We start from the raw sequence: 27899 nt of genomic DNA on the forward strand, positions 1-27899 counted from the left end.
TTATTGATTATTGAAACGGCTTTATTATTTGACATTTTGGACAAATAATTGAATAATCGGTTTTTGTATATACAACATCAATTGCACACGACCGATCATTTGGTTTTACTATAAATATTGTGTTATACATAATTGTTTGACAAATATTATAATAACTAACAAAGTATACGATTAGTCGATAATTGTTTTTTTTAAACAGTATTATTTCTATTTTGTATTCATTAAAACATTGGCGTAACTAGAGAGGGGGCTAAGGAAGTTCAAAACTTTTAAAAACTCCGAAAGCTCCGTCAAAATTTCAGTAAAAATTATAAACCTTACTCGGTGGCTGTGTCCGATTGACTGCTGACATTTTTTTTAGAGCTTGGACGAGTTTAAACGAGATTTAAAAAGTCCCTAGCCCGTCCCCCCTCATCTAGTTACGCCAATGCGTTAAAATGTGCGTTAAATTTCATTCAAATTTGTTTATGTATACACACACATAAACTTCGATTTCTTATTGATATAAACATTATTAAAAAGAAAAAAACATAAACGAAAACAATTCGAATAACATCATAACAATAATATATCATCATGTTTTTGGTATACCGAAACACGGTTTTGTTCGTATATTGTTGTTATTGTACTATTGCCGTTCGTACGGCATAAACATGCAACGATGATCCGAATCACAGATGATGTTTATGGCGCACGTTGCATGGAAGTACGTCCCGGAGGCAGTGATGGCGTAGGCGGCTCGGCCCGGCGTTTATACGTGACGGCGACGGTATATTACGCACTCAGCAGCTCGTTTCCGAGTATTGTCATAATCCACTTGGCTCGCCCAACGTCCTTGTCGCTTCCAATATTGCTTCGTCCAGCCGTTCTACCCGAGTGCTTATGGAATGATCGCTGCAAAAACAACAGAAAAATTGCACGTCATGAGTCTCGCACCTTAACACATATGTATTTATTATCAAGACGAATGTATCGGTTTACACATGTTACAACAACAATCGAAAACGTTACCAAGCCAGAATTAACGCTGTCTGCCATATGATGAACGCGACCAATTTACACCTAAAATTATTATCGGGATGTTATGAAAATGTTATTATGATGATGATGGTGATGATTGCGTTATTTGGATGTTATTATGATAGACAATGATTTAACTTTAAAATGTTCAAAATTGGTTAAACTATACGAATAAATCATCCTATTTTAACGAAAATGCGTTGTAGCCATAACGAATAATGTCAATTCGGGCTTAGTAACGTGTTCTATTTCTGTATATTAATAACAATAGTAATAATAAATTATATGTCTTAATTCATAGAAACACTCATGTAAATTGGTAAATTATTAAGTCGGGCCACAGGGCGGGTGGGACCAATGACTGTGGTACAATAAAATAATGTTAGGTATTTACATTACATTAGTATCAAAATATCAGATCAGTGGTAATGTACCTACCGCACATGAAGAATTTGTTTGTTAATAGAAAAATAACTAATAGTTATTTATTGAAAAGTATTTGCGAAAATGTTGTAAATAAAATACTTTTCTAATACTTATATTTTTGATAAATAAATATCGCTAAAATGACTATTAAAAGAAATAATGAATTCGAATTAACATGGCTATCTACTTATCCATTGATAATAATAACTCTTTAGAGAGCGAAACTAATTTGTAACAACCTCATCGAGAAATTAATATTTTCTCACCACCACATCGTAGCTAAAAATATTGTGAATTATGATATTATGCAGTAAATTTATATTAAACATAAAACATATTTTCTGAAACCGAATCGCACAAAAAGACCAAATTAGGCAAATCATTCGTTTCGACGCATACGTGCTATACATTTGCCTACTCGGAGAGCCGTCTGATAAAATCAAATGGAAATTATAAAACGGTCTTACATGGGGAATGGCCGTTATAGAATTGTCTGAGACAGTGTAAAGAATGTGACACTAATTTAAAGTCCTACAATTTATCGATAAAGAATTTATCGTTTAGTACTGTTGTATCTCGAAACCAGCATAATTATTTATATAAAAAGTATTATATTAGCATATACTATGTATAATAATATATTAGCAGTTTCTACTTTGCTAAATATAAACCTTTAAACACATGGTTACGCGTCAGATCAATTTTCTAAAATATATCATAAGCAAATCAAATCTCGCTCGTACGATTATGGTTATTGCAAAGACCCTTCTCCTTATGCCGTTGTTGCGTTGTTTTCAGTCCATACCGACGGTTGTTCGCTAACGATTTGTAATGCTAAATCGAATTTCGGTACGTGATGTGTTTGCCGCGATAAAATCGAAAACCTTCTTCCGTCGTTATTCGTATTTTAGCCGGCCCCGGTTTTTTCCAAAGTAGTTTTGGTCGGCCGCGTTTTATTGCAACAACCATAGAAAAGGCAAAAAAATAATATACACCCGGCTTGAAAGGCGCTGATGAAATTTAATATCTAATAATAATGTAAAAGAAGTAGGTACTCTAGTCGTATTAAAATCGGATCTATAGTGGAAATAATGACATTGGATTTGAGTAAAACACAATTATCGTTTTAATAGATTAAAAAGTGTTTTAACGACGACCGTGAATCCGGTGAATATAATATATAGTATAACGTAAGTGACGATCAGAAACTTGGCGTTATTGAAGGAAATCGATTTTTTGCGATAACACCTGATGGCGTTCTTATCGTTGGGACGCAGCAGGATTTCGAGTCCATTTAGCGGGGTTTCCGTCTCCTCTCTTGTCCTGTCCATTTACCGGCGAATTTATCTCGAAAGCAGTTATCGATGCATGTAGAGAGTTTACTTTATGCATTTTCGCAAAGGTAGTGTGCTCAGCGCAATTAGTGTGTTTGTACGAGGCATAGAAATGAAGATTGAATTAAATAATAAAATAATTCCGCTCATACCATAACACTTTATTTGATTTCCAGTCTATTTTTTGATAGTAAGTGCTACACACATGTTCGTCCACACATGTTTTTTTTCATAAATTTTACTAACAAAAAAACCAAATAAATGCATGTAATCATAAAAAATACGATTATTCCATATTTTTACGGTTAATGTTTGACCAGGTGGAAGCAGACGCAGTTTAATTTGACAGGTAAGGATGACAATTTACCGCCGATCAAATAAGTTCAAAATCCAGCGAGGGTATGGTTATTTAATTGTCTTGACAGTTGTCACCTTAGAGAAAGAAACTACCACAGTGGAAATCGCCGGTTAATACATTTTACTAAACTATATAATATAATGAGTCCCAATGAACAATTTAGTAAGGAGGCCATTGATTGAACAGTTCTCAAATTACAATAGAGATATTTAACTATTTAGACATACATATATAATGTACGAAGAAATATATTTAAAAAAATTAGAAAATGTAAAAGTGTATTAAGTTATAACAATAAATAATACCAGTAAACTTATAAAAGGAAAATGATAAACAATAATCAATAATAAAACAAACAACGGATTGTGATGTTGTAGGTATAATTCAAGAAAGTTACTTTAATTTTGGTAAATTTATTTTTTGTCTCGCATTTTTATATTAAACTACAATATTTTTACACGCAGGTGTACGTGTTATGTGTACAATATGAACTGTTGTGTTTATATTTTTGTTAGCACTAAAAATAATATTAACCATTATTATCTAATAATAATATGCGTCATGACCATAATAATAATACTGGTTTTATTTTCTACCACGCTTAATCCAAAAATCGAAACATGTAGTATCATTGATTTACCGTAACCGTGTGAAACATACAATGTTTATTTATCACATATTATCATGACCCTGGTATATTTATACTAATTTAATTAATAGAAAAAAACTTTTTATATCGCATAACATTAAAACGGTATTTCAACCTACAACAAACAAGTAACAAAACGTTATGATGCTACCTGCAGATGGTAGAAATATTAAATATCGCCGAATCATTGTAAGCAATGTGCTTTAAATTGTATGTTTATTATTATTATATTAGTAATAAATATTATTGTAGTAGTAGTAGTATTAAATGCACTTCATCATTACATGTTTTAATGGAGAATATTAAAATACAAACTGTGGCTTATCTCACATTACTTCTATATAATAACAAAATAAACTAAACAAAATTATTGAATAGCAACAAAGTCTTATCAAAGGCTAACCTAATTTTAACGGAACGTAATCTACGATTGCAGATACACCCCCTCCCGTTTTTTAAATATAATTTGTTATCCTCCGTTGCAGAATGCAAACAAAAACTGTTGGTTTTGGAAAATCAATTATGTACGATTATTTTGTATGGTTACTTTACACTTGAAATATACTATAACATTCTTAAGTATATATCTTAGATTCAGTTGCCATCGGTTGAAATGGTTTTTATTCCCAACTCAACGGCGACAATATTTATTACTCTTCACTTTTATTTATTTTATGTTATTGTGTTGTTATTTTTATTTGAACAAAAAAATACTCGTTTCAAAAAGTAAAAAGATAAAATAAAAAGTTGAAAAAAGCGATGACAAATTTAATGATAATACTTTCTCATAAAATATCATATGAATCGATACGCACGTTAACGCGGCAATTCGATACAAATTACATACATTAAAACGCTTTTTTTCTTAAAAATTGTCCATAAAAAACTACTTAAAACCCGTCGCTTTCAATCCCCTCAAAAAAAAAAAAAAAACCATCCTGTACACGAGGATTTTCAGCGGTTTCGGTCGGCGGCGTTTGCAATACTTAGCAGTTGGCTGCAAACGACGGCGAATAAGTGAAATAAGTAATACGAATTCAGAAATTAATAATGTTCGACGGCGCACCGTCGTCGTTATAGAGGCGCGCGGCTCGTCGAGTGTATACAGCGACCGACGCGACGCGCCTCTGCTATACATACATATAATAATTACTGTAATTTACATTAAAAATATTACGCCGGAGTGATAATTTCGTTAGGCCACGGGTCACGTGGTTCGTGACAAAGTGGTATAAACTATTTACCGAGAAAACATCAATAAAATAATATAATATACATTATACTGTATAGTCGCTAAACAAATGGTCACAATATGGGCGTGGTTTCGCAAGACGCCGCGCCGCCGTCGAGTTTGTTACGGCCGTGTCGGACTCGGCTTGTCATTGTGATAACATGCGACCGGCCGTCCGCCCCTATGTATAAGCTACCGGCTTACTCGTCGCCCAGTGCGGCCGATGGGCCCGAAAGACAGGATTGATTGAATCAAGGTGTCAACGGGATTAACATTTAAATGCGTCCGGGTTAATGGTTAACAAAATATAATACCGCAACGCGCGGCGCGGCGGTTATTTAATAATAATCCGTCAACGGTTTCGGGTGGTTTTTTTTTTTTTGTGGTCGATGCCGTTCATCCTTTTTCTTTGTCGTGCGTTTGACAGCTTTGTACGACCGGTTCTTTGACTTCAAATAACAACACCCACCGCAAAGGAAATAAAAATAAAAAAAATGAATACGGTTATTAATTATATTAAATTGACGGACGAAATATTTGGAACGCGCGTCGGTATGATTATTAATTGTTGTTGTAAGAAAATAGATGAATTGACACGAGTTGGAAAAAATAAAAATAAATAATTTGTACACACATATTATCATTACTGAATTTTCGTGTTAAAAAGAAGACGGTCCGAGACATATTTGCGAGGTATTTAGTAAACATTTCTTATCCAAGCAAACAATCAAGCGTGACTACGAAACCGTCAATTGAATAATTAAACCGCAATTTACATTAAAGTACTTCTTTGTAAATAGTATATTCTAGCAATTGAGAACAAGCGCAAAACGATATCCGTTAAGAATGGTAAACGATTTTTAAAACAACACACATCTATTTTGCGTAAAGCAATTCGTATACACTTAATATCGATGTATATAAATCTGAATCTATGCTCACAGGTTATATTATTATCGCTACTTTCATGGTTTAGATTATTATTATTAAAACATTGAAAAAATATAACAACAAATATTTAATTTAGGAGTAACCGATATTTGATCAATTTTGAACATTATGCAATATATCATTAATTGTTTATATACTTCATTAATTCTAATATTATAAAGCTTTTTTAAATAAATTCTAATACCGTCAATTTCCCTGGGTTAACAACTTTACTTCATGCTGTATTTGTTATTTAGCAGGTTTAAAAGAATATTTTAACTGGAGCTGGTCTAAGTGCATATAGGATGGAAGTGTCATTTCCCATCATAATATACTATTTTCAATTACAAAACCTTAATATTCTAAAAGAGATTATATTATAATTTATAACACATGAAAAAATAATGTGTAAAAGATTACTGACAGAAAAGCCAACTTTAATAAAGTATACTAAAGATAATAAATGTAATTCTTTATGTTAAGATCGTGCCAAGTCTTAGTATCACAGTAAAATAATAAACGAATAAAAATCGGGATTATTGCATGCCAAATAAAATTAATCATTTATAATTTATTAATACATTTGAAAAGGGGTAATTAGTTTTCTAGAAGTTATTTAAAATTATTTATTTTTATTTTATGAATTGCTGTATGCATATTATAAGGAACATTTAATTAGGATTGTTTATAACAATTTATGGGTGTATGACGTCTAGTTAGAGAACAAAACCTGTCATTTTGTGGTTAGGCGTAACCCTTATAATATAGTTTCATTTAACCTCCCTCACATGTATTATAATCATCATACCATGAGTATTATTGGGGCTACAAGCCGGTTTGAGATATTATGTGATCATTGTTCAGTGTATACTTTTTACGATCATTCAAGTCGTTCGTTTCGAATGAGTGTTCAAAATAAAATGATTAAATATGTGTCTAAAGATCAATACGGTAGTTTTATCATTTTTATCGTGAAATATCGAGATTGATTTTGAAGTGTTAAATTCCATCTTAATGAATAACTTTTAAAATAGTAAAAAATTGAGTTTTTTCAAGTTTTAATTTTTTAAACTAAAAAATCAATTTCTCATACTTAAAAAACAAAAGTTATAAACCAACCCATAAGGTTAAAAATGGTGAAAGTAAATGATATAAAAGTAAATTAGTCAAATGATCAACCATTTTAGCAGTTATAAATAGTTCACGTACCCGGAAGAATTATTTTTAATGAAATTAGAAAATTCTTAAAAAATGTATTATTTAGAACGAAATACTTGAGCAAACTTGCATAAAATAATCATTACTATTCCTTAGTGGCGTTGTCGGTTGACAGTAAACCTAATGAAATGTATTATAAATCCAAGTCTAATGAGCAAGAGAAAACAGTATCTTTATTTGTTTAGATAAATTCCTTCCCGATTTTCATATGTTATCTATAGAACGTTTACTAAAACGTTTTTAATTATTTGAACGTTAAACCAGGATTTATTTTTTGCAGCCTGTAACTGGGAAAGTCGTAACATGGTTCGTGGAAAAATATGATATTTGTTAATAATTACAGTTGTTAGTTTTGCATCGAAAGTTTTCGGTTATTTAAAAAAAAAACGTTTTTTTTGTGTGAAATATTTTTATTTAGTATTCTATATAGTTTATATAATACTTAATAAAATCATAAACTAGTCGTTACCGAGTGGGTTAACGCGGTAGTCGAGTACCAGCCGTGGTTGTCGCTAGCCGTTTTGCTCTTTGGACGGGCTACCATCTGAAGAAAGAAATGGCCACCATTCCCTTGCCCATGATACAGTTCTTGGTACAACATAAGTTGTAAACCAATCTAACCTACAGGGTTGAAAAAAAAACACGAACTACTCGAGAATTAAACTAGGCAACTTTTGGCGGTCGACCGAACATCCGTTAATACTTGTAATTATTTACATGCCTATCGCAGTTTGCGATAGGAATAATAACGAAGTTCCCACCAAATTCGACTGACATTGTTACATTCAAGCTCTCGTGCGGCTGTATTTTCTAGTTACTGTTTAAACTTTAAGATTTGCACGCTGTAAGTACGCCATTTAAACTTACCTAATGTTTATTCGTGATCATCCATAAAATACATTTTTGTTACGGTTTGATTACTAAATCACATTATGATCTGCAGGTATGACGATGGTCTCTATATAAAGGTTTGTCGCTAGTCGCTTCATTATTATGAAAAATATATTGTCTCTTTTTATACATATTATAATATGTAAAGAAATGAAAATTAGATCTAATTCAAATTAAAAAAAAAATCAAAGAGGAGAAAATCTGTTGATGTTGTAAAGAAACCACCATACGATACATATAATATGTCAGTAAGATGGTACGAGTAGACATTTTAGTCAGGGTTAGAATAGAATCGGATCCTAATAACCTGGTTCGAAGTCAGAATTGAATCGGTTGCTATTGAAATTGCAACTTTATATAAGAGAATCTGGGCTATATCAGATCCGTATCTCATCAAGACGAGGGAAACTGAAATGACATTTCCATCAGGCGGTTCTTAGTAAGCATATTTTTTATTTGGTGTACACGGGGTATTTAATTATTTTGTTATGGCCAGACAGTCGCCGTTTATACTATTACCGTGTACAATTATGCAAACCTTTTATTATTTGATACGCTTCTGGACAAACCTTTTATTCCATCAAAACCATTTCAAACTATTAAAAGAAAAGCAATTTGTTTTTATTGTTTGTCTAAATAGCGATAATAATTGTTTCTTATTGTCCGCAACGGTAACGTTGGATGGGCGGGCGGGAGTGAAGGGAAAACTTGAAATGATGTGCAGTCATCGCGGTCTCACTGACGGTTGGAGAAATAATTACACGGTGGATTAACCGTGTTAATTTGATCAATATCACACGACGAATTACCCTGGCAACGTAAAAGTCAATCGACAGTTTCAAGGAAACGTTCAAGGAAAATCAAACGTGCTCACAGCAGCTGTGCTTACACGAAGGGGAGGAGGCGTGGAATTAACAAGATGTTACATGACAACTATAATAACAATAATTACCACGTCAAGCGAAAACTTAAGAGCTTGTGTCTTTACGCCATTAGCGATTTTGTTTTTGACAAACGATTCTACTCGAAGTCACGCTTTAGTTTGAAATTTTGTCTGAACCAGCACTCGAGTCTCGAACTGATATCAAGACACAACAATAAAAACTTTATTGCGCTCGTTTATTTGATTATAACGATAGATCATAACCAATATAGGTATGTCTTGAACAAAAAAAAGTTTTAAAACTATTAACAACAAAAATGAAGTCAACTACCAATCTAAGTGTATCATTTTTCTTAGAACACCGTGACAATACTATAACGTAAAATAATTTGGTGATTCGTCTTAAAATCAATATGTATTTTTCCTATCGCATGAGGCGAAATGTTTGCTGTTATTATATTATATTCATATATTATAAATTTTGTCGTTTATAACGCGACAACATATAATATATAAAAATACAGCAAATTAATACTTTATCATTAATCGTATTAAAATAATGAGGTAACGTATCTCATTTTATACTACGTGATAGATTTTAGTTTTTGCTAAATTTTGTAGCACGTAATATACTCATACAATTTAGTATAATATATTTTAACATGTATAAAAGTCATTGTTAAATCTAATTTATCTAAATTTAAATTAAAAATATTTAGCCATAAACGTAATTCATTTTTGAACATAACTTTATATTCCGATATGAATCGCTACTCGTAAAAGACATTTTTCCAAATTGTTAAAGTAGCAGTATGGTTAAAGGCAAGTTTTTGGACCGCAGTCTTGAAATTTGGCTACCTCAAAGTATGATGTATAATATCAGTTATAGTTTATGTACAATATTTCTACGTACAATATATTATTCATTTTTAACACTTATTCTACCTACTATCTTTAGAACAGCAAACAGACTCAACAGCAAATTTTTTTCTTAATGTGTTAAAAGGAGTAATTTTCAAAAGATTTAAAAAAATTGTTATTAGTTCTATTTGTTCAAAATCTAATGTTTTGTAATATTGTTATTTTACAAAAAATCGAATTATACTAAATTAATTTATGTAACAACGCAATTAATTACACAATGTTGTTTAAATAATATAATCAATTTTCAACGAACTCAAAAGTTTTTTATTTCTATTTTAAAGTTACGAATTACTTAATAGTGGCTGTACAACGAATATTAAAATAAAATTGAAAAATATGGAATGACGAAAAAGCTGAGTAATAAATGAGTTAATGATGAGTAATAAATTATTCTTTAGCCTAACAACAGTGACAATGAAAGACTCGTAAAATTAGAATTGTAACTAATCGATTACAATCGTTAATGTATAAATGCAATCCACGTTGTAAAAATGCAGACAATAGTTTTTCTTTTTAATTGTTTAATTAATTAAAATCACGTTAACGTATAACATTCCTATTTAATGGTAAAATTAACGTTTAGAATCACAACCGTAGTTGTGCCTGCCTATCCCCTCAGTCCAAATATCGAATACAGATACTAATAAATTATTATCATTTTAATCTGAACACAACACAAATATTGAGTAATCTGTCCTGTCTATTACTACGTGTATATGAAATATAACCCGTATTCGAATGAGAAAAAAACTTATTTAAAGGTTGTATCATTTATCAACCTAAATATCATACATAATATTTTTTAAATAAAATAAAATATCATAACATTTGTTCATAACGTATAATTTCTGGATAAGTGAGTAAAAATAAGTGTTAAACTATACTTCTAATCGAAAATTAAAAAATATATACATAATTGCTGATAAGCGATGTTGCCTTAAACAAAAAAATTAACTCTACTATTTGGTTTCATATACCTACAAAAAACATTAAAAAATTAATCGTAGTTATAATTAAATACCTTTTATTTTGTTAAACCACATATTTCAGCCTTTAAAATAAGAGCGGTTAATTTCTTTATGTAATTCATGCTTAAAGCACTTTAATTTTTAACCTTATTTTGTATGTAAAAGTAGTAAATAAGCTGAGAATTTACTATATCTGGTGCGTTCGAAATTCGTATTAACACATTTAGTCCACAAATGTGTTAAATAAATTGTTTACGGGGAATAATTTAGTGATTTATTCTTATAAAATGAGATAATATAATATTTATTCCATAACAAGCAGACACAAGGTAGCCGGGTAAAAAAAATTCACATCAAATAAATAATGGAAAATTGACATACATCACAAGGCGTTTAATATTTCCCCGGGGTGACATTTTACTTGCCGGTCGAGAGATGGTGTTTTTTTTAATGGAAACATTTTGATCGATCGGCACATCAGCCTTATACGAGTCGTCTATTTACTTAAATTTTGCATGCGCCGTAGACACTCAAGGTCTTGTGAACGTGTGTAATATAATATCGTTTTAAATGACTTTAAAAATTTACTGGCTAAACATTATTTTCTAGTTGACCTGTTCTCTAAAAAGAAGCAAGCAAAAACTAGAAAATAGCGGGTTTTACTTGGGTTTCTGCACAAATATATTACGTTGCTGTTGAAACACACATTTTTTCCGCTTTTTGCACTTTTTCTTAGGATTAAAGTAGACGCTCACAGGTCAAACGTACAAAACACTTCTCTGAGTACCTCTTGATAGTTAAAAGGTGTGCCCGAACCCTGGCACACAACACTACATACACTCAGTGACGCACAAATGCTTTTGATTTAAATGTCACGTCTGCAAGGGCGATAATGTGAATGAAGCACTTTTATTTAATTTTTCCTCTCGTTCTTAACATACTTGGAAATAATGGAAAAGGAAGTGTTCCGTCAACAATAAATGATATAATATTCGCCATTCAACGCTTGCGAAGTGACGTGAATTTATTTAATACATTATTTAATATTTATGCGTGTATGTTATTTCCCGAATGCACGGGACATTTTTTATTCAAGAATATTTGTTAGTAAAACTCCACTTATGGAATAAAGAGATAAAAATATAACGAATATGATATCATAAATACACTACTTTTAGAAGTAAAGAAAATTACTATACTAGTATATGGAATCACAGCCAAACACGTCTAATGCATGTAATTTTTTATCTGTATCGATTTTTGTATCTGAGTTAAATAAACGTTTATCAAATTGAGAACTTAAGTTGGCATTTAGTTGAAGGCGAGACAAACATAATATGTAATGGGTTAACTGATACTTAATAGTAAGATGGACAATGAAATAATAATTTCTATTTTACAATCGCCTAAAATAAAATCACTAATACCAATAATAACGTTCTATTTACAAAAGTTCAATGAACTAACGAATAATTTATTTACGGTCAGTTCAAGGTAACGTTTTTTGAACGAATAAACATATACCTACGTATAAGAGTTTAATGAACGAATTATTTTGTATATTGCTTATGACTTATTTATTAACAAATTCTCGTTATGATGGGAGGGGAAGTGCGGTTGGAAAATGCGTGCAGACAAAAATAACACTGCACTCCACCTTTCCTCCTGCCCTGAACTTGAAAGTTCAATAACTTCAAAAATAAATATCCAAAAGTGGTTATTGACCAGTCAAAATGTTTAGTACATTATTCTCTATTTAAAAAGTTAATGAAATATATGCGTTACCATTTATGTTTCAAAAGTTGTTATCAAAAAAACTAAGTTGGGAGGTGGGTAAAAACAAAAAAAAAAGTGACAAATTGAGATCATATTGTAAAAACACCTTATAGAAAAAAATAATTTAATTATTAATTAAACCCAGTGAGATATTGAGTGGTTCACGATAAGTTAAACACCCTGTATAATAGTTAATAAAAAAAACTGCAGTTCACGGTTCCCTTTATCCAAAATCATTTCTTGAGAATTAAACACCAAAAGCATTCAACCAGAGTTTCTACATTCAGCTCGACGTTCCCTGTGGACAAATCTATCTCAGCAATTACTGGAGTCTGGGCTACTAAGAGTACCTAATTGTTTCAACAACAAAACTGCATTCATTATAAAAGGCTTATCGGACTTATCAACTATTTAACTACCGCATAATATTACTATAGAGTGGCAAATGTTCGATGGGATTAATAACAATCGACATTTATAGAAAAATGGCCAACCACGTATCAGTTAAGAGGTACCAACGAAAGAGTAGTAGAAACCAACATAATATGCACTAAATATTGTTTAGTATACTGTTTAAATGTTAATCTTAGAAACCGTTAATAGGCAAAACATAATGAAACCGAGAATCATACTTTTCACGAAACGTATACGATGTAATTTAATTAATGGGTCATTTAAAGTAATTAGTACATCAATACTAGTCACCAAATTTAACCCGTTAACTGCGTTGCCTTGTAAAAATACGTTTTCCTTCAATAAATTACTTAGGTCAAGGTTATTACTTGATTTTTTTTTTCAATACAAACATAAATTATATTCATTGTATAAAATATCAATATAATTACTAAATTTAAACAAGGAATTATGTATATATTTGGTCAATACAAATTACTAAACACTGTAACCCAGTGTAAACCCACCATCATATTTCAGGGATAAACATTGAGGGTTTACAAAATTATGCGTATATAGTTTTCAATATGGAGAGAGAGAGAAAGAAACTAACAGTTGTCTATATGAAGTGTACGGCACGAGTACAAGACCGGATGTTTAATGCGAGGGATAACGAACGGTTGCAACTAAAGCGAGGCGATATATTAAATAACCGACCGGAATTATTTATTACAAAATATTAGCGCCACCAATTAGACCGGAAGTCAGTTCACGGTAATCGCTGTATAGATAGTTTTTGAACACGCATAGAAACAGCTTTATAGGGAATCGCAATACCGATCCAGCCCAAAGACGGATTGGACGACTATTTAATCAGGCAAAGATTTCAATGGCCGGATGGAAGTAAGGTACACGCGGCGTACACTACAACGGTGGTAACAGATGTGATTCCCGGTATCCGGAAACGGGCTAAATAGGTGTCGATGAATATTGTTATCATTAATTTCATTTTAGCGCACTGCAAAGCTAATGGTTATAATATTTTAGAGGTAGGTAGTTGTATATATATATATATGTACATGTGCGGCAAACGGAACCAATGAGGGTGTTGATGAAACGGGGTGGCGTGTAAGAGATAAAACTTTAGGGTGAGTGTATGTACACACCAGGGTGTGTTAATGACGGTAATATCGCGCGTAAATGGCTTTAATGCATATACCTAACCGTGTACAATATATTGTATATTACCATATTGTATACATATACACGAATATTACTTAATACGATGTCGATTTGAATCATTTAGTTTTTAAAATATGTCTCAATTTCAAAAGGTTATAGTAAAATAATAAAATGCTAACCTAGTATTTATAATATGGATTGTTGATGATAGTTGATTGTGGGTTATTGAAGCGCGTAACATGATACAATAGGTTCAAAATATACTATACTCTATAGAAAGACAACATTAATTTAATAATTAATAATACTATTTTTTTGCTTAATGTGTAACCACAAAAGCAATAAATAAAAATAAAAAAAGTAATAATACTATTTTACCCGTATTTTTGGATTCCACAGTGGTGAAATTATTATGAAATTTAAAAAAAGATTCTTGTATTAATCTGTACTTGTATATTTTAATATAATATTTTATCGCTTTTGGTATTTAACTGTTTATATGATTTAGTTTGAAATTGTACATAGTTTTGCAACTAAGAAACTCATTATAACATAAGTATTGCAGTAAATACAGTTTTGTCTTGTAATGTATAATTACACTTGTGTTAGAAACACGGTTTAATTGAATAGGTTCTTAATACACGAGTACGCTAATTAGTGTACATGTGTATTTTGTAAACCATCCAAATCCGAGACCTTTAATAAATACCCACATACCGTTAGCAAAAATATCATTGTGTACCTAAATGGAGTTTAAACAATGCATCACCCAGCACGTGTGCTTTCCTAAACAAACAAACATTAAGTTGCACTAATATATAAAATATTACAGGTTTAGATACCTAAATAATTTTAAAAAAATAATTATTGTTTACTTATGGCCGTCCTCATCGGTTTAGCTTGACATTTAAGAATAGAATATCCTATATTTTTAGTACTGTTTAACAGCAAACATTATTTTTCAAATATTATTATCCATTAATTAAACAACAATAGAAATTTGATGTTTAAAAAAGACAATACCGAGGAGGAGTCATATTTATTAGAATACAAAACCTCGCATACATCACCAAGTATTTAAAATAAATACCGCGTATAACGTTTTTTTAGCAACAAATTTTTATTTTATTTATATAGTTATATAATATGAGCAGGCGTACTAATACGAATTAAATAAATTAAAGACATTCTATACTACAGAAACCGATACAAATAAAATCACAAACGGGAAAAAAGAGTAAGCTACAGCCTACATATGAGTAAACCCAAATCACAACTCACATGCTTCAATAGAACTTGTTAGTTTTAAAACTAACAGCTACTTTCAAGGCTAAAAATAGTGTGTTGTAGGTAGATAGTTTTAATGGTGACTATATGATAATGATAATTGTATTTGTATGATACAAATGTTTTTAAAAAACTACGGATTAAATAATATTAAAGTTTTAACTTTTAAAAATGATTTTTTAAATTTGTTTTGGTTTAATTTTCTTTAGTTATAAGAACAAGATAAGTACCAACATTAACCTTTGGCAGAGATTATTTTACCTGTTTAGGTCGTTTAGTTGCTTGCCAAATGACCTTTAGAAAACGAGTATGAGTATTTTACTGGTATTATAACAAAATATTAAGGATTATAATATATAGACCAAATACCAAACTCATAGCCATTTTGTAGGTTAAATTAGTGTTTACTAAAAAGTTGATGCTATCGGCTGACTACTGGAATTCTAGTACATCGTTCTAGTATTTAGGGTCATTAAATCACTTAATTACAATATATTTTAGATGTAGGTATATTAGTAAAGCTAAAATGCTACATTTAAAAAAACTGCAAACTGTTAAAATAGTTATAAAAAAACCAACAAAAAGTAATTTTCGAATAAAAATAATAATTCGAAATGTTTTATTTGAAGTCTATAAAAAAAAAAATACATACAACTGTAACAAACAATAATAACTCCTTTAGTATATTCAACCGAAACAGATTCACAAAAGCACTAATGCCTAAAAACACAAACTCTTATAACTATTTTTAACGTGCCAAGTTGGGCTTAAAAAAATAAATCTTAAAAATTGATACATTTATGTTTTAAATATGTTTTATTAAAAAATAAACAATTGCTTATATCTACCGCATAAACAATATGTTTTACTGATTCTTAAAGCTCGATAGAAAGTGTTACGTATCAGCAGTTTATATAAATACATATGGTGGGAATTGTCTACCATACGCGGGTGCTACACCAGCACAACTTGCCATTCGTGTAATTTGGGTTTCATAATAAACATCAGCGAATATTATTATTTATATTAATCTAATTGTGTTCTACTTTCATACTAAGGTATAGCAGAAAGTATGATTTTATTATTATATTTACAACCATATTAGACAACGTGGTTTAAAATGTATTAAAAATTGTATAATCCAACTAAATCAACTATCTAAATAAAAGATTATCTAAAGTTATAATAATGGTATTATGTTTGAACATTTTCAAAATGTCGGTGTGCATTAACTGTGATAACTCATAACATAAATATTAAATTGACAAAGATGGCAGGATATTATTTATTTTTGATAAAACTGGTAGGCCTTGATTAACAACTAATTAGCAACCTATAATGAGCGTAGAACTATAGAGGAAACTGTTAAGTAGATAGCTAGGATAAGAACATTATACTGTTTTACTCCCTTGTTTAAGCTAATAAATGTTGGAAAAGTATTTTTCACAACTATTTTTGTTACAAGTGATCGCGATTATATTTTTAATTATCATTTTCTTTAAATACAAAACCGAGGTGTTTAGATAATTTGTTTTTAAAGGTACTGATTATATTTTGTTAAATACAACGATATAGAATATATCAATGTAGAAATTGATGTTATGTATTACCCCTAACAGCACAATAAAAATAGAAGTACTCAATACCCACTTCCACGGTTATAGACCGTCTGGTAAACTATAACTATGTATTCATTCGATAGAAATATTATTGGATTTACAACTAAACAATCTGACTGTCACATCTGGTCGTTCATAGATGATTAAAACCCGCGGTATTATGAACAATTTTTTTTTTATCACTGAGTATTTTTATACGCGAAAGTTTTAATAATACAGAATTTTGAGTGACGTGTAGGTCAGACCAACACCATTCGCGCCCACCTACACATGTTAACAATAGCTAAAAGAAATGGGTTTTCGGTCTATGCCCATGGCATTACAATCGATAAACACACGTTGAACATACCTATTATTATTATTATTATGCCAGACAGGGTATCTAATCTAAGCGTGCGCATAAATACCAGGACCAGCATTGAAATAGAAAACATATATTATATTGTATTCGGCACGATATTTAGTGGGCAGAACTGTATTTTTTTCTATACATTGATTATGCATGAACAAAACCGATGTGGCGCACGAAAGCAAATCATTAGTCTCCGCTGTTGTTATTTTTGTGTGTGTTTAACGGCTAACCTGACGAACAAGGTTACACTTTGCTTTACAAAGTATACGCTAGTAAAATAAGTGAACATTCATAAGCAGTGCATTACAAATCTGACGGTTATCTACAAAAACAAGCGCATCTAAGCACAAAGGATGTACCGCGAACTTGACCCTGGTCGACAATCATGGTAGTCTTATAAGCGAAAGAATGTCATAAAAAATTAATTTTATTTAAAGTAAATAAAATAATTATAACTAAAATACAAGTTACAATAATAATAAATAGTTTTATTAATATTTGTTTTAATCAATTTCGTGATTTAAGTTGCTGCATGCAACAAAACATATTTTTAAAATATCATATTTAAAACTAGAAAATGTTATTTTTAACATTGTTTAAACATTCAAAACAGTTTGTACTTGTTAAGATCGTCTATATAATCAATCAGCGACCATATTACGTCGAAATGTGTGCCATTGAATGTGCGCTCGATAGTTTTAAGCATTTTTTTCCCTTGTTTAATACAAGAATTTATCACCCACGTGATAAAAACAGGGTTATTTTTGCTGGAATGAAGGTTTGAACCGCGAAACTCTTTAGTCGCATCACAGTCAATTTGATCAGAAATTAAAATTACTGAAGACCGTATGTACCTGATCAAGTCTTCATTATATTCCTTTTTGGGAATCTCGTGGTGACTAAAAGCCTGTATTAGGTATTTGATCTGAACGTCTTCACATAACGCAAGCACAGTGGCAAAGTCTTTAATAATAAATAACCATTGTTCTGCAAAATCGGCTACAGCGGACTCCTGCTCGAACTCGGAGTAAACCAAAAGTTTCCACGTAAGCCGAAACATGATGACTTTAAACATATCAATTGTCGTAGTTAAGTATATTTTGATGGGCACGAGATTGTTATAAACCCAAAAAAGAGCATGAGCGTGTGTCCAAATATTTACGAACCAATTTTTAGGGTTTCCCCAAGAGATTTCTGCACTGCTAAAAGCAATCGTGAAATATTTAATTACACTTATTTTGCCTTTTGCACTGATCAAGAAAATTTGGTTAAAATCAAATCTATACGTGTCATTGTAATTTATTAGACCGTTATCACGGTTTTTCAAAACCAGGTTTTTTATACTAAATTTGCTGTCTATAAGCTTCTGCGTCACGAAATTTTCTTCACACAGCTTGTCTGGAGGGAATTTAATCACTCTCCAGTCATACCGGTTACCCTTGCGACATTGAACGGCAACTTCTAGTTCTAGTTTACCAATGATATAATTGTGTGTAGGTATAATACTTTCGAACTCATATTTACTTGTAAATGGGTTTTCCAAAAACTTACGTACTATTGACGTGTACAAGTAAATGAGCCACAAGGCTCCAATACGCTCTCCCATGTTGTACAAAGTAGCCATCTGTGCTTTCATATTGGAGTTGTTTTTCGATACTTTGCTCAAAGTTCTGAAGTTTGGTCCATGTGTGTCCAACAGTATTTTGGTCAATCGCATGTGCACTAGGCCACTGAACCAGTATGCGCATTTCAGATCTGGTTGACGGTCATGTACTCCTCCTATTGGATATGTGTAACCCGTGTCCAACAAGGGGACGGGCTGCGCAAACCGTAAAAAAAGTATCACCGAGCACAAAGATATTATTTTCAAAAGTTTTCGGTTCCGCATTATTATTGTTGTGAACACTATATTTCTAGTATGTTTTACTCGGGCAGCAAGCGAGTACACTTTGCAATATGATGTTATGTGACTTGAATATATATTTATCACTATTTACAATTTCACGAGTTACATTGACACTTCTGGTGTTTGCACAATTGGAAATACGTTTACACAACGATAATACAATATAATGTGGGGCAGAAATGTTTTGAAAATAATCTTACTTTATTACACGGCATATTGATATGAGCATACTAGTTCAGTAAATTAGGTCACATGTGGTTGACTGGAATAATTTTGGAAATCCATAGATGAAATGTACGCAATTTGAGAAAGATTCCGTAAAAGTTCATCATTAGTTATTAAGAAAGCATACATTTACTAGCAAAGACATCTTTGTCACAACGCAGGGATGCAAAATACGCCAGATATTTTTTAGAATGTGTAGTAATTAATTAGTATAGTAGAAAAAAAGACACAAGATAAGAAAACATATATTTTTTAATTTAATGTATTTTACGGCAAGGGCTAATAACTAATTATGCTTTATTGAACGTAATTGATGCAACGCATGTGTTTAAATTATTCAAAACGTATCTTAACTCATTAATGAAGTGTAATATTATAGCTGTATAAATAATGAAGAAAACCATATTGTCATTTTAAATAAAACCAATTTAACGTTTTCATAATAATTATTTTAAAATTATCAAATATTTCGATTTTTACAATGCAAATTTGCAATGAGTTTAAATGACGAGGAACATCCTTGCTATACCTTCTGTCCCGCTGAGCATTAAAGTTATTTTATGCATTTGTTTATTTAAATTATTTATAATGAACATTGAACACTCATAAGCATTAGGTTCGACATTAAAGTTTAAAAAAGGGTCTATGCATTAAGTTCCGTGTTATATAACATATTTGTTTAGCCTTTACGTACCTACAAGAATTATGTATTCAAAATACTGTTACAGTCTTTATGTATGATTTATTCATATTATTATGACGAAAAGAAAATCTGGACACGTAGCGTTTTAGTATTTCAAGCAACAGATGAATTGAACTGTTGACCGGATAATCTCATTTATTCGAAGCATTTCTTTTAGTATATATTTTTCACCAAACTATGCAGTATGCACTTATTCTATTCACTCGTAAACGATAAAAAATTAAGTAAAATAATGAAAAGCAAAATATAATTTACAAAAATTAAATGTAAAATACGTATATAATAACAAGTAAAAAAGTAAATAATGAGGTGGAGTAATATGAGCACAAATAAATACCCTCTCAGCTCCGCATAGAAGGTAAAATAGTATTTAGGTGCACATAGGTGCAATATTGTGTTACCGACCGAAATTTTCAGAACATTACACTCAATATAAATTGAACAGTCAACATTTTTAATTTGAAAAGCTCATTAATTATATACGGTACCATTAAAATTTTACCAATTTATTTATAATTTTAGCCCTGGAAAATTGTAATACAGTGTAAATATTCAGTGATAATATGATATTGGAAAATAACATAAACAAAAATGTTTTCAAAATAAAAACTACAAAATTAATTTTGGAGAATATGAGTGTCTTGTGTTAAATGGATCACCTTGTATTCATATTTATATTTTAACTAAATGAAAGATCGCATTCATTTTATAATAAACAGATATATATATGTAATAAATCCTATGTAGAACTCGTAAAAGAAAATATAAAATGTATTGCATAGTTCCAATTAAATAAAAAATAAGAATTTTTAATAACTTAAAAATTATGAATATTGAACAATTATAAAATTTGGGTAACTTTCTTTATGATTTTAGGTGTTAAAAGAAAAGTACTTTTTGAAGTTACGGCGTTGATAAGGTAAACAAGCGATGTATATATAGCGATAACTACTTTTAAACTAATTATACTTAAGTCGTGAAACGTAAAAAAATCAAACAAATGTTTACTTTAAAAGAATTTTTTCTATTTTTGCAATGTCATCAAGACAAGGACAAAATACCGTAAATATTCAAAATAGCTATCGATACCTCGTACTAACCGAGAAATCAAATAGTAACCAAAGTAAAATAAAAAAGTCGTTACATAAATAAGTGATGTCGTGAACGGGTAAAAGAAACAAAACCGTGTTATGCTTGCTTTATATCTTTAGTATCGTTTTATCGAGATATTTTAAACGGTTGACAGTTTTATATGTAAAATAAATACCTTAATCGGTAAGACTAGCTGTTGGTATAATATTATATAGGTGCCTAGTATTGAACGGTATAGGAACGGAATTACATATTATATATATGTATAGAAGGTTTTCGTGCAAAGGAAATAGTAAATGGAAACGCGTTGTACGATTACTTGAACCAGGCGACTGTTCTTTTTTTATGTTTTCCGAAATTAATTAAAACGAAATGTTCAAATGGGCTTAAGGGCTTGGGGCAAAAATAATTGAGGTACTAAATAGAGTTTAGTCGACGTACATTCGTCACTTTAATCACTTACATAAGTAACGCGTATAAATCGGTCTCGTGCCCGGGTTAGTAGTCCGTTGTTTCTATATATATATATATATATATATATAAGTATAAAAATAAAATAAGAATAAAGATCTAACGCGGAAGCATAATATTTAACGCTGCTACTAATTATTCGAACTTTAAGCCATTATTTATGGGCTACCGAATTCGTGAGCACTGAACAATCTCAAACTAAGCGAAACGTACCTACTACGTTTAATTTAATTTACCAGCTCATTCAGTCTTGGCGTCATGCCAAAACATTTTACTTGGATTCGTAAATGATTTATAAACTAGAGTCACTGTTAAACTAAAACATTTCCATGGTAAAAAGTTCAATTTTCGCAACATTGCTAGTTTAAATCATACTACATTTTAACGTATACAGTGACACACGAGATAGATTTGTGATGTCTGGTATGGCAAAGGAAGGCAAAACACCAGCACGTGTATACTTACTTCGGCACCAGTCGCTCACAAAAAAAACCAGAAAAAAAATGCTGAGCAACTATATATTGTATAAACAACAATGGGTTTTGGAAAATAAATTAAGAATAATATAATATATTTAACAACAACAAATATTACACTTCGTATAAAGAATTAATAAGACATCTTCAACGACACTACACAACTATTGCAAGTGTCACCGTAGGCCGCTAAGGAGGAAGAAGAAGGCTTAAAAGAACGGTTAGGGATATCAATTATCAATAGTATTTTGAAGTCTACTTTACATTATGTTACTCATAGAATAGGTAATCTCTATAATAGTGAAATTTCACTTATACGAATTTAGTGTATACCAGTCTATAAATCGTGTGTTACTCGGTTCATAAATCTTGAGTTCTCTTCAAGTCTACTTAAGTCGCACAAAATGTATAATTAGTCTATTTTCACAAATTTATACAGTGACTGTAGACATTATGTTACCTACCAACAATCACCAGTTAAAATGGGTCAGGGGTCAAAAATGATGACCTGTTATATGAGTTGAAGTACCTATTTACATAATACATAATATAAGCGCACATAAAGCGGCCTCTACACGCACAATAATATTGAATCAATACAAATTGTACATTATGTTAAAAAAAATCAAACTATGTTGGTATTGTACTGCACAATCCTTCAATATCTATTTTTGATCATCAATAATAATGCACAAACTGTATTGTTGTGTAATGGCACTGCTCGTATAGGAGTCGCTTAATAATTATTAGGTAACCAGACCTATATAGGCGGTGTAAACTAGGCCGATGAATGTGAATTATTATTTTTTATGTTATATTTTTTCCCAGCTGGTCGAAAACCAGTTTCGATTAATTATATTTTAAGTAAAAAGTGTCTTAGTTTTGTTAGTAGGTATAGCGCTCGTAGACGAAATATAATTTTCTCTCCGCTTCGACTTTACTATTATTTTTTATTTTTTTTATTTTAAGTTCGTTTCGGTCGAAAACTTCAAATCCATCGAGGAAAGATAAGCTCTACTCTCACAGAAACCATGAGAATAATCAACAGCTGTCAGCTGCATCATATACGACACTAGCTAATAAATTATGAACAGAACGTCAACTGCACTTTAGCGGGGAAGTATGATTTGAGATAGGTAGAGGCAACTGCCATGGGAAATTCAAGTGAATGTGAATTGCAAATAATTGATATACCAAAAGTTCCACCTGTATTTTTTTTTTTTTTTTTTTAGAATCAGTATGTCAATATATTTTAGCCTTCAATGTTTGAAATATACAAGTCGTGTTGACTTTATTTTAATTATTTCAGAGACAATATGTAGATTCTCATTTTAATCACATTTTAAAACTAATTTATAAATAGACGTTTTGGCATTTTAAACATTTTAAAAGCTGAAACTGTGCGTTATATTAAATTATAGTGAACTAAAGAAGCTTATACGTATTTATTTATTTGCGGGTTTTTAAATTGAATTAGAGCTTATTTAAAAAGAATAAGAAGTGTCTTTAATAATATCTTATTTCATTTCTCCCTCTTAAGCTTCGACGCGAAGCTACGAAGGGTCCCGATCTTATAATAATATGATCTTTCAATATTATAATACATATAATATATGGGTACAAAAAGAGAAAAAAATACTAATACAAATTACATTTCCATTGGAGAATCTTGTAATCCGCTTTTCAAAAAATTCGTAATTCTAAGCTTTTTGTATGAAAAAGGTCAAATCTCTTGGTTTGACAAACGAGAAAGATACTATTATTATAAGAGGCATAATATTATCAAAGCTGGGTTTTGGGCGAAACCTTATTAGGTGTGCTTCAACTTGTCGGTTTACGGTTAGTATCTTACAATATGTAGAAACTCTTCATTCTTCTCGAATCTTCAACCGTTATCATACTAATATTAAATACATAATAATCTTAAAAATATAAAATAAATTATAATCTTTAAGAGAGAAACTGGTATGACGTTTGCGGTCTGAGTCATACTATATAATATTATAGTTCTATAACATTTTCAATATTATATGATTCAAGAAATGCAATATTCATATGGGAATACTATCAAAAGTATAACTGTTAGACATGTTTATTTTCTTCAAAAGTTTGTTTTAAACATTGCTGGTTATAATTAAGCTTCATTAAACGACCGTTTACTTGTATATAAATGACAACGTTGCGATCGGTTGTTTGTATTACTTATTAGGTATTGTTATTTTTTACTATTTATAAGAATCCTAACAACAAATTTAATTTAGTGCACTTATTCGTAACAAGAAAATAATTGTTACCAATAATTTTCATGAAATATGATCAAACGTTAAAATCATTTCTTTGTCCCTTACAAAAACACGTTTATTTATTCTGGCAATATCTTACACGTTTTGGTCTAATTAAATGAGCAAAAACACTCTGACTCTTAATACAAACCAAAAATGGCAATTTTGTTATAAAATGTTAAAAGTTCTCACTGAAAAAGAAAAATGAATAAATAACGTTTTGATTTCTTGATTAAATAAAATCTGATTTAAAATTAATTTTTTTTAGACGATCACTAGTAAATTATCTATTATAGTATTATATAACTATACTATATGGTTCTATACTTAAAATTATAATTAAAAACTAAAAATTATTAACAAATTATCATTAAATAATTCAAATATGCTCTAAGAAAAAAGTTAAAAACTATGTTATTGAATAATATTAATATTAATTTTTTTTTTTAATATTATTTTGGTAGACTAATACTTTATAAATATGTTGTACATATTTTAAAAACTTGAAACATTGTTAATAATATAAAATGAATTGAGTATAATATGTGAGTACTGATACGCATTCATCGTGTAAACAATTTTATGTACAAATTACGATACATTTTATGATTAATTTATAGTTATGAATTATTCTGAACTAATGTTATTTTGTTTATTATTTATTTAGGGAATCTTCTCGTAGAGCATATTTTAACTATGCAATGATAATTTGTTGGCTTATTTTCGGATTTAAATTATAACTTTAGGGAAATAACAATTAAATTAAGTAATTTAATTGGGACTTATACTGGGACTTAACTTACATTGGGAGATATCTAAAGAAAAAAATAATAAACCAATATTTAATTATTTTATTAAAGAATCGAAATAGTAATTTTTTCGCCTTTCTTCTTTAGCTAGAACTTTTAAACATCTTTTAACTATTAAAGTTGATAATGTCGAAAAGTTGTTAAGGTTGAAGGTTGGAAATCTGGTCTAATTGTTTTCGGTTTCTCCCAGTTTTGGGGGTGGAGGTAACATAAGTTGGCTTTTTCTATTTTTGACCCACCAAAGTACCATTCGCATACGATTACGGAATGATAGAGATGCTACTCGAATTCACAGAAAAATAATCATCGTGACTTCAGGCACAAAAAGAAAACACATCATTATAAAACCAATACCTTATGAGCTACTTAAATAATTAGTTTGAATTTATCGTATGATTTTACCTGTAATATTCGGTATGTCCAGCGGAACTCCTGCACCTGTCCGGGTGTCCGGCGGCGGAGGCAGCGGCCGCCGTTTGACAGTCGCAGTGCATAAAACACAAGATAATTGAGTTGACGACACATATGGTGAACGGGACGACAAAAAAGTTGACGATGTCGGTGTACTGTTGCCGCTTGTCGTAGTCGGTCACTACCAGCGTTAGGTTTTGCCGGGAATAGTGGCACGGGAACCGGGTGCCCGGTTGACCGTACTTGCCGGTAAAGTTGGCGCAGGAAACGGCCGGCGGATAACCGCAACCCTTGATGTTGACCAGCAGCACGGCTTCGGACACGAACCGACCGTCGACAGCCTCTTGGTAGGCCACGTATATGTGACTGCACCGGTACACGTCGCTGGTGCAGCCTTCCCGACACGAGCTCCACGTGCAGTTGTACAGACCGGACAGTTCTTCGCGCCTTACCGTAGTGCACTGAACCGGGTCGGTGACGAAATCGGCCAGCAGCGTGGACACGGCCGGGTCCACGTACAGCGGCACCAGGAACAGCAGGGCCGATCCGGAGCCAACGGCGATCATTGCGAACGATAACGTAGAGTATAACCACACCTTCTCCCGGAAGGTCCGTTGCGCGCCGCGCTTCTGCTTCTTGGCCGCCGCTAATTCCAGCAGCTTCTTCTTGCGAAGCTGCTGCTGCTTGGTGTCCAGCAACAGTTCGGAGCTGGCGGACCGCATCGCGTCTCATCGTGCGCTCGATGTCTCAATGGTTCGCGGTCGTCACACACCGCTGCCGGCACGTCGCTCGTATAACCCGTTGCCTCCGATCGTACCGAACGAGGACATCGGAATCCAAACACTAGAGTCTCGCAGTAGTGCCGGACACTTAGAAATGGAAAAGTAAAAATGCAATTGTAAATTAAACAATAAGGGCTTTAAAATATTTGAAAAAAAAACCGTTCGGACCGTTGTGATAAAAAAAAAAATATACATATATAATCACTGCCCAAGAGTGGCGGTCGGCGTGTAAATGTGAGATTGTATTTTTCGGGGAAGGGACGACGGCCAGCGATCGTGTACCCGGACAGCCGAACGCCGACACACTGGTTGGCAGTCGTGTCGGTATACTCGACGAAGCGCGCGATACCCAGCGTAAAACCCTGCTGGCGGCGGCCGAACCGCCTGAAAGACCCATCACGCACGCCCCGTCGACAGCGGTGGCGGCTATATTCGTGTATGTGCGACGGCGGCAGTGGCAAGTAGAACGGCACGTCCGGGTTTTCGCAAAGGCAGACACGTGCGTGACGGGAAATCATACGGCCACCGCTCCACTACTGTAGAATGTTTGGGTTGTGGTAGTCAGCAGCGATCCCCCACCCCTCCCCGTCTCTCCATTTCAGACCGGGACCCTGGTATTTTGGACGGGCGGCAAACCGGGAAAGCCGTTTCTTATTGCGCTTTATTATTGTATATAGACGACAATTCGTCCCGTCCATCACGTCTCGCCACTTCTAACCCATATAAAATACACGAGGGTGTCGGTCGATTTTATCGCCTTTTCTCGGTCCGCCGATTTAGCAGCAGCGGTGGAGTTAGGCTTAGGATTTCACGAAAATTATATTTGTACGCGCCTTTGACCGACCTATCTCAGATCGCCCGTTGTCGTTGTTGTACGACATGCCGCGTTTTATTTGCCGTTTATACCTACATTAAAAGCAAACGCGCACTACACGTATAAACCGCAAGGTTAACGTTCCAGAAGTATCCATCACAAGGCCGGCAAATTGATTTTATGAAACCGCCAGATGGTCTGTGGTACGCTTTTATGTAATTTTAGAAACTGCCCGGGCAAATATTGTTGAAACTAAGACGCCTAGAATGTTGAGTTTAACGGTATAAACAAGTTTGCTCTGCAAGATATTGCACTGCTGCGAGCCCACCATTGTTAGTGAGTAATATCTAATGTGATTGTAAATTGTTGAGAGTGCAATTCAACAAATGCACGTTGTACTTTGTTCAAAAAATATATATAATTTGACCACAAATTAAATTATTAAAAGTTATTATTATATTATAGTATATGGTTTTATAAAAATGTT

At 31.8% G+C, this 27899-nt stretch overlaps 1 protein-coding gene across 1 annotated transcript; it reads right to left on the reverse strand.

The window, feature by feature from the left end:
- On the reverse strand, positions 1 to 26892 carry LOC126846594 (protein tipE). The gene is made up of 2 exons (XM_050586204.1): positions 25808 to 26892; positions 1 to 894 (listed from the first exon to the last, which is right to left on the reverse strand). The coding sequence occupies exons 1-2, from the start codon at positions 26536 to 26538 to the stop codon at positions 807 to 809; spliced, it is 819 nt and encodes a 272-aa protein (XP_050442161.1). The 5' UTR covers positions 26539 to 26892; the 3' UTR covers positions 1 to 806.
- Between the last annotated feature and the right edge of the window lie 1007 nt (positions 26893 to 27899).

Source organism: Adelges cooleyi, unplaced genomic scaffold (genome assembly GCF_023614345.1).
Source record: "Adelges cooleyi isolate 19-005CV unplaced genomic scaffold, UGA_ACOO_1.1 ACOO_flye_CR_arks_rails_tigmint_CR_PRNA_9, whole genome shotgun sequence".
Lineage (NCBI taxonomy): Eukaryota > Metazoa > Arthropoda > Insecta > Hemiptera > Adelgidae > Adelges > Adelges cooleyi.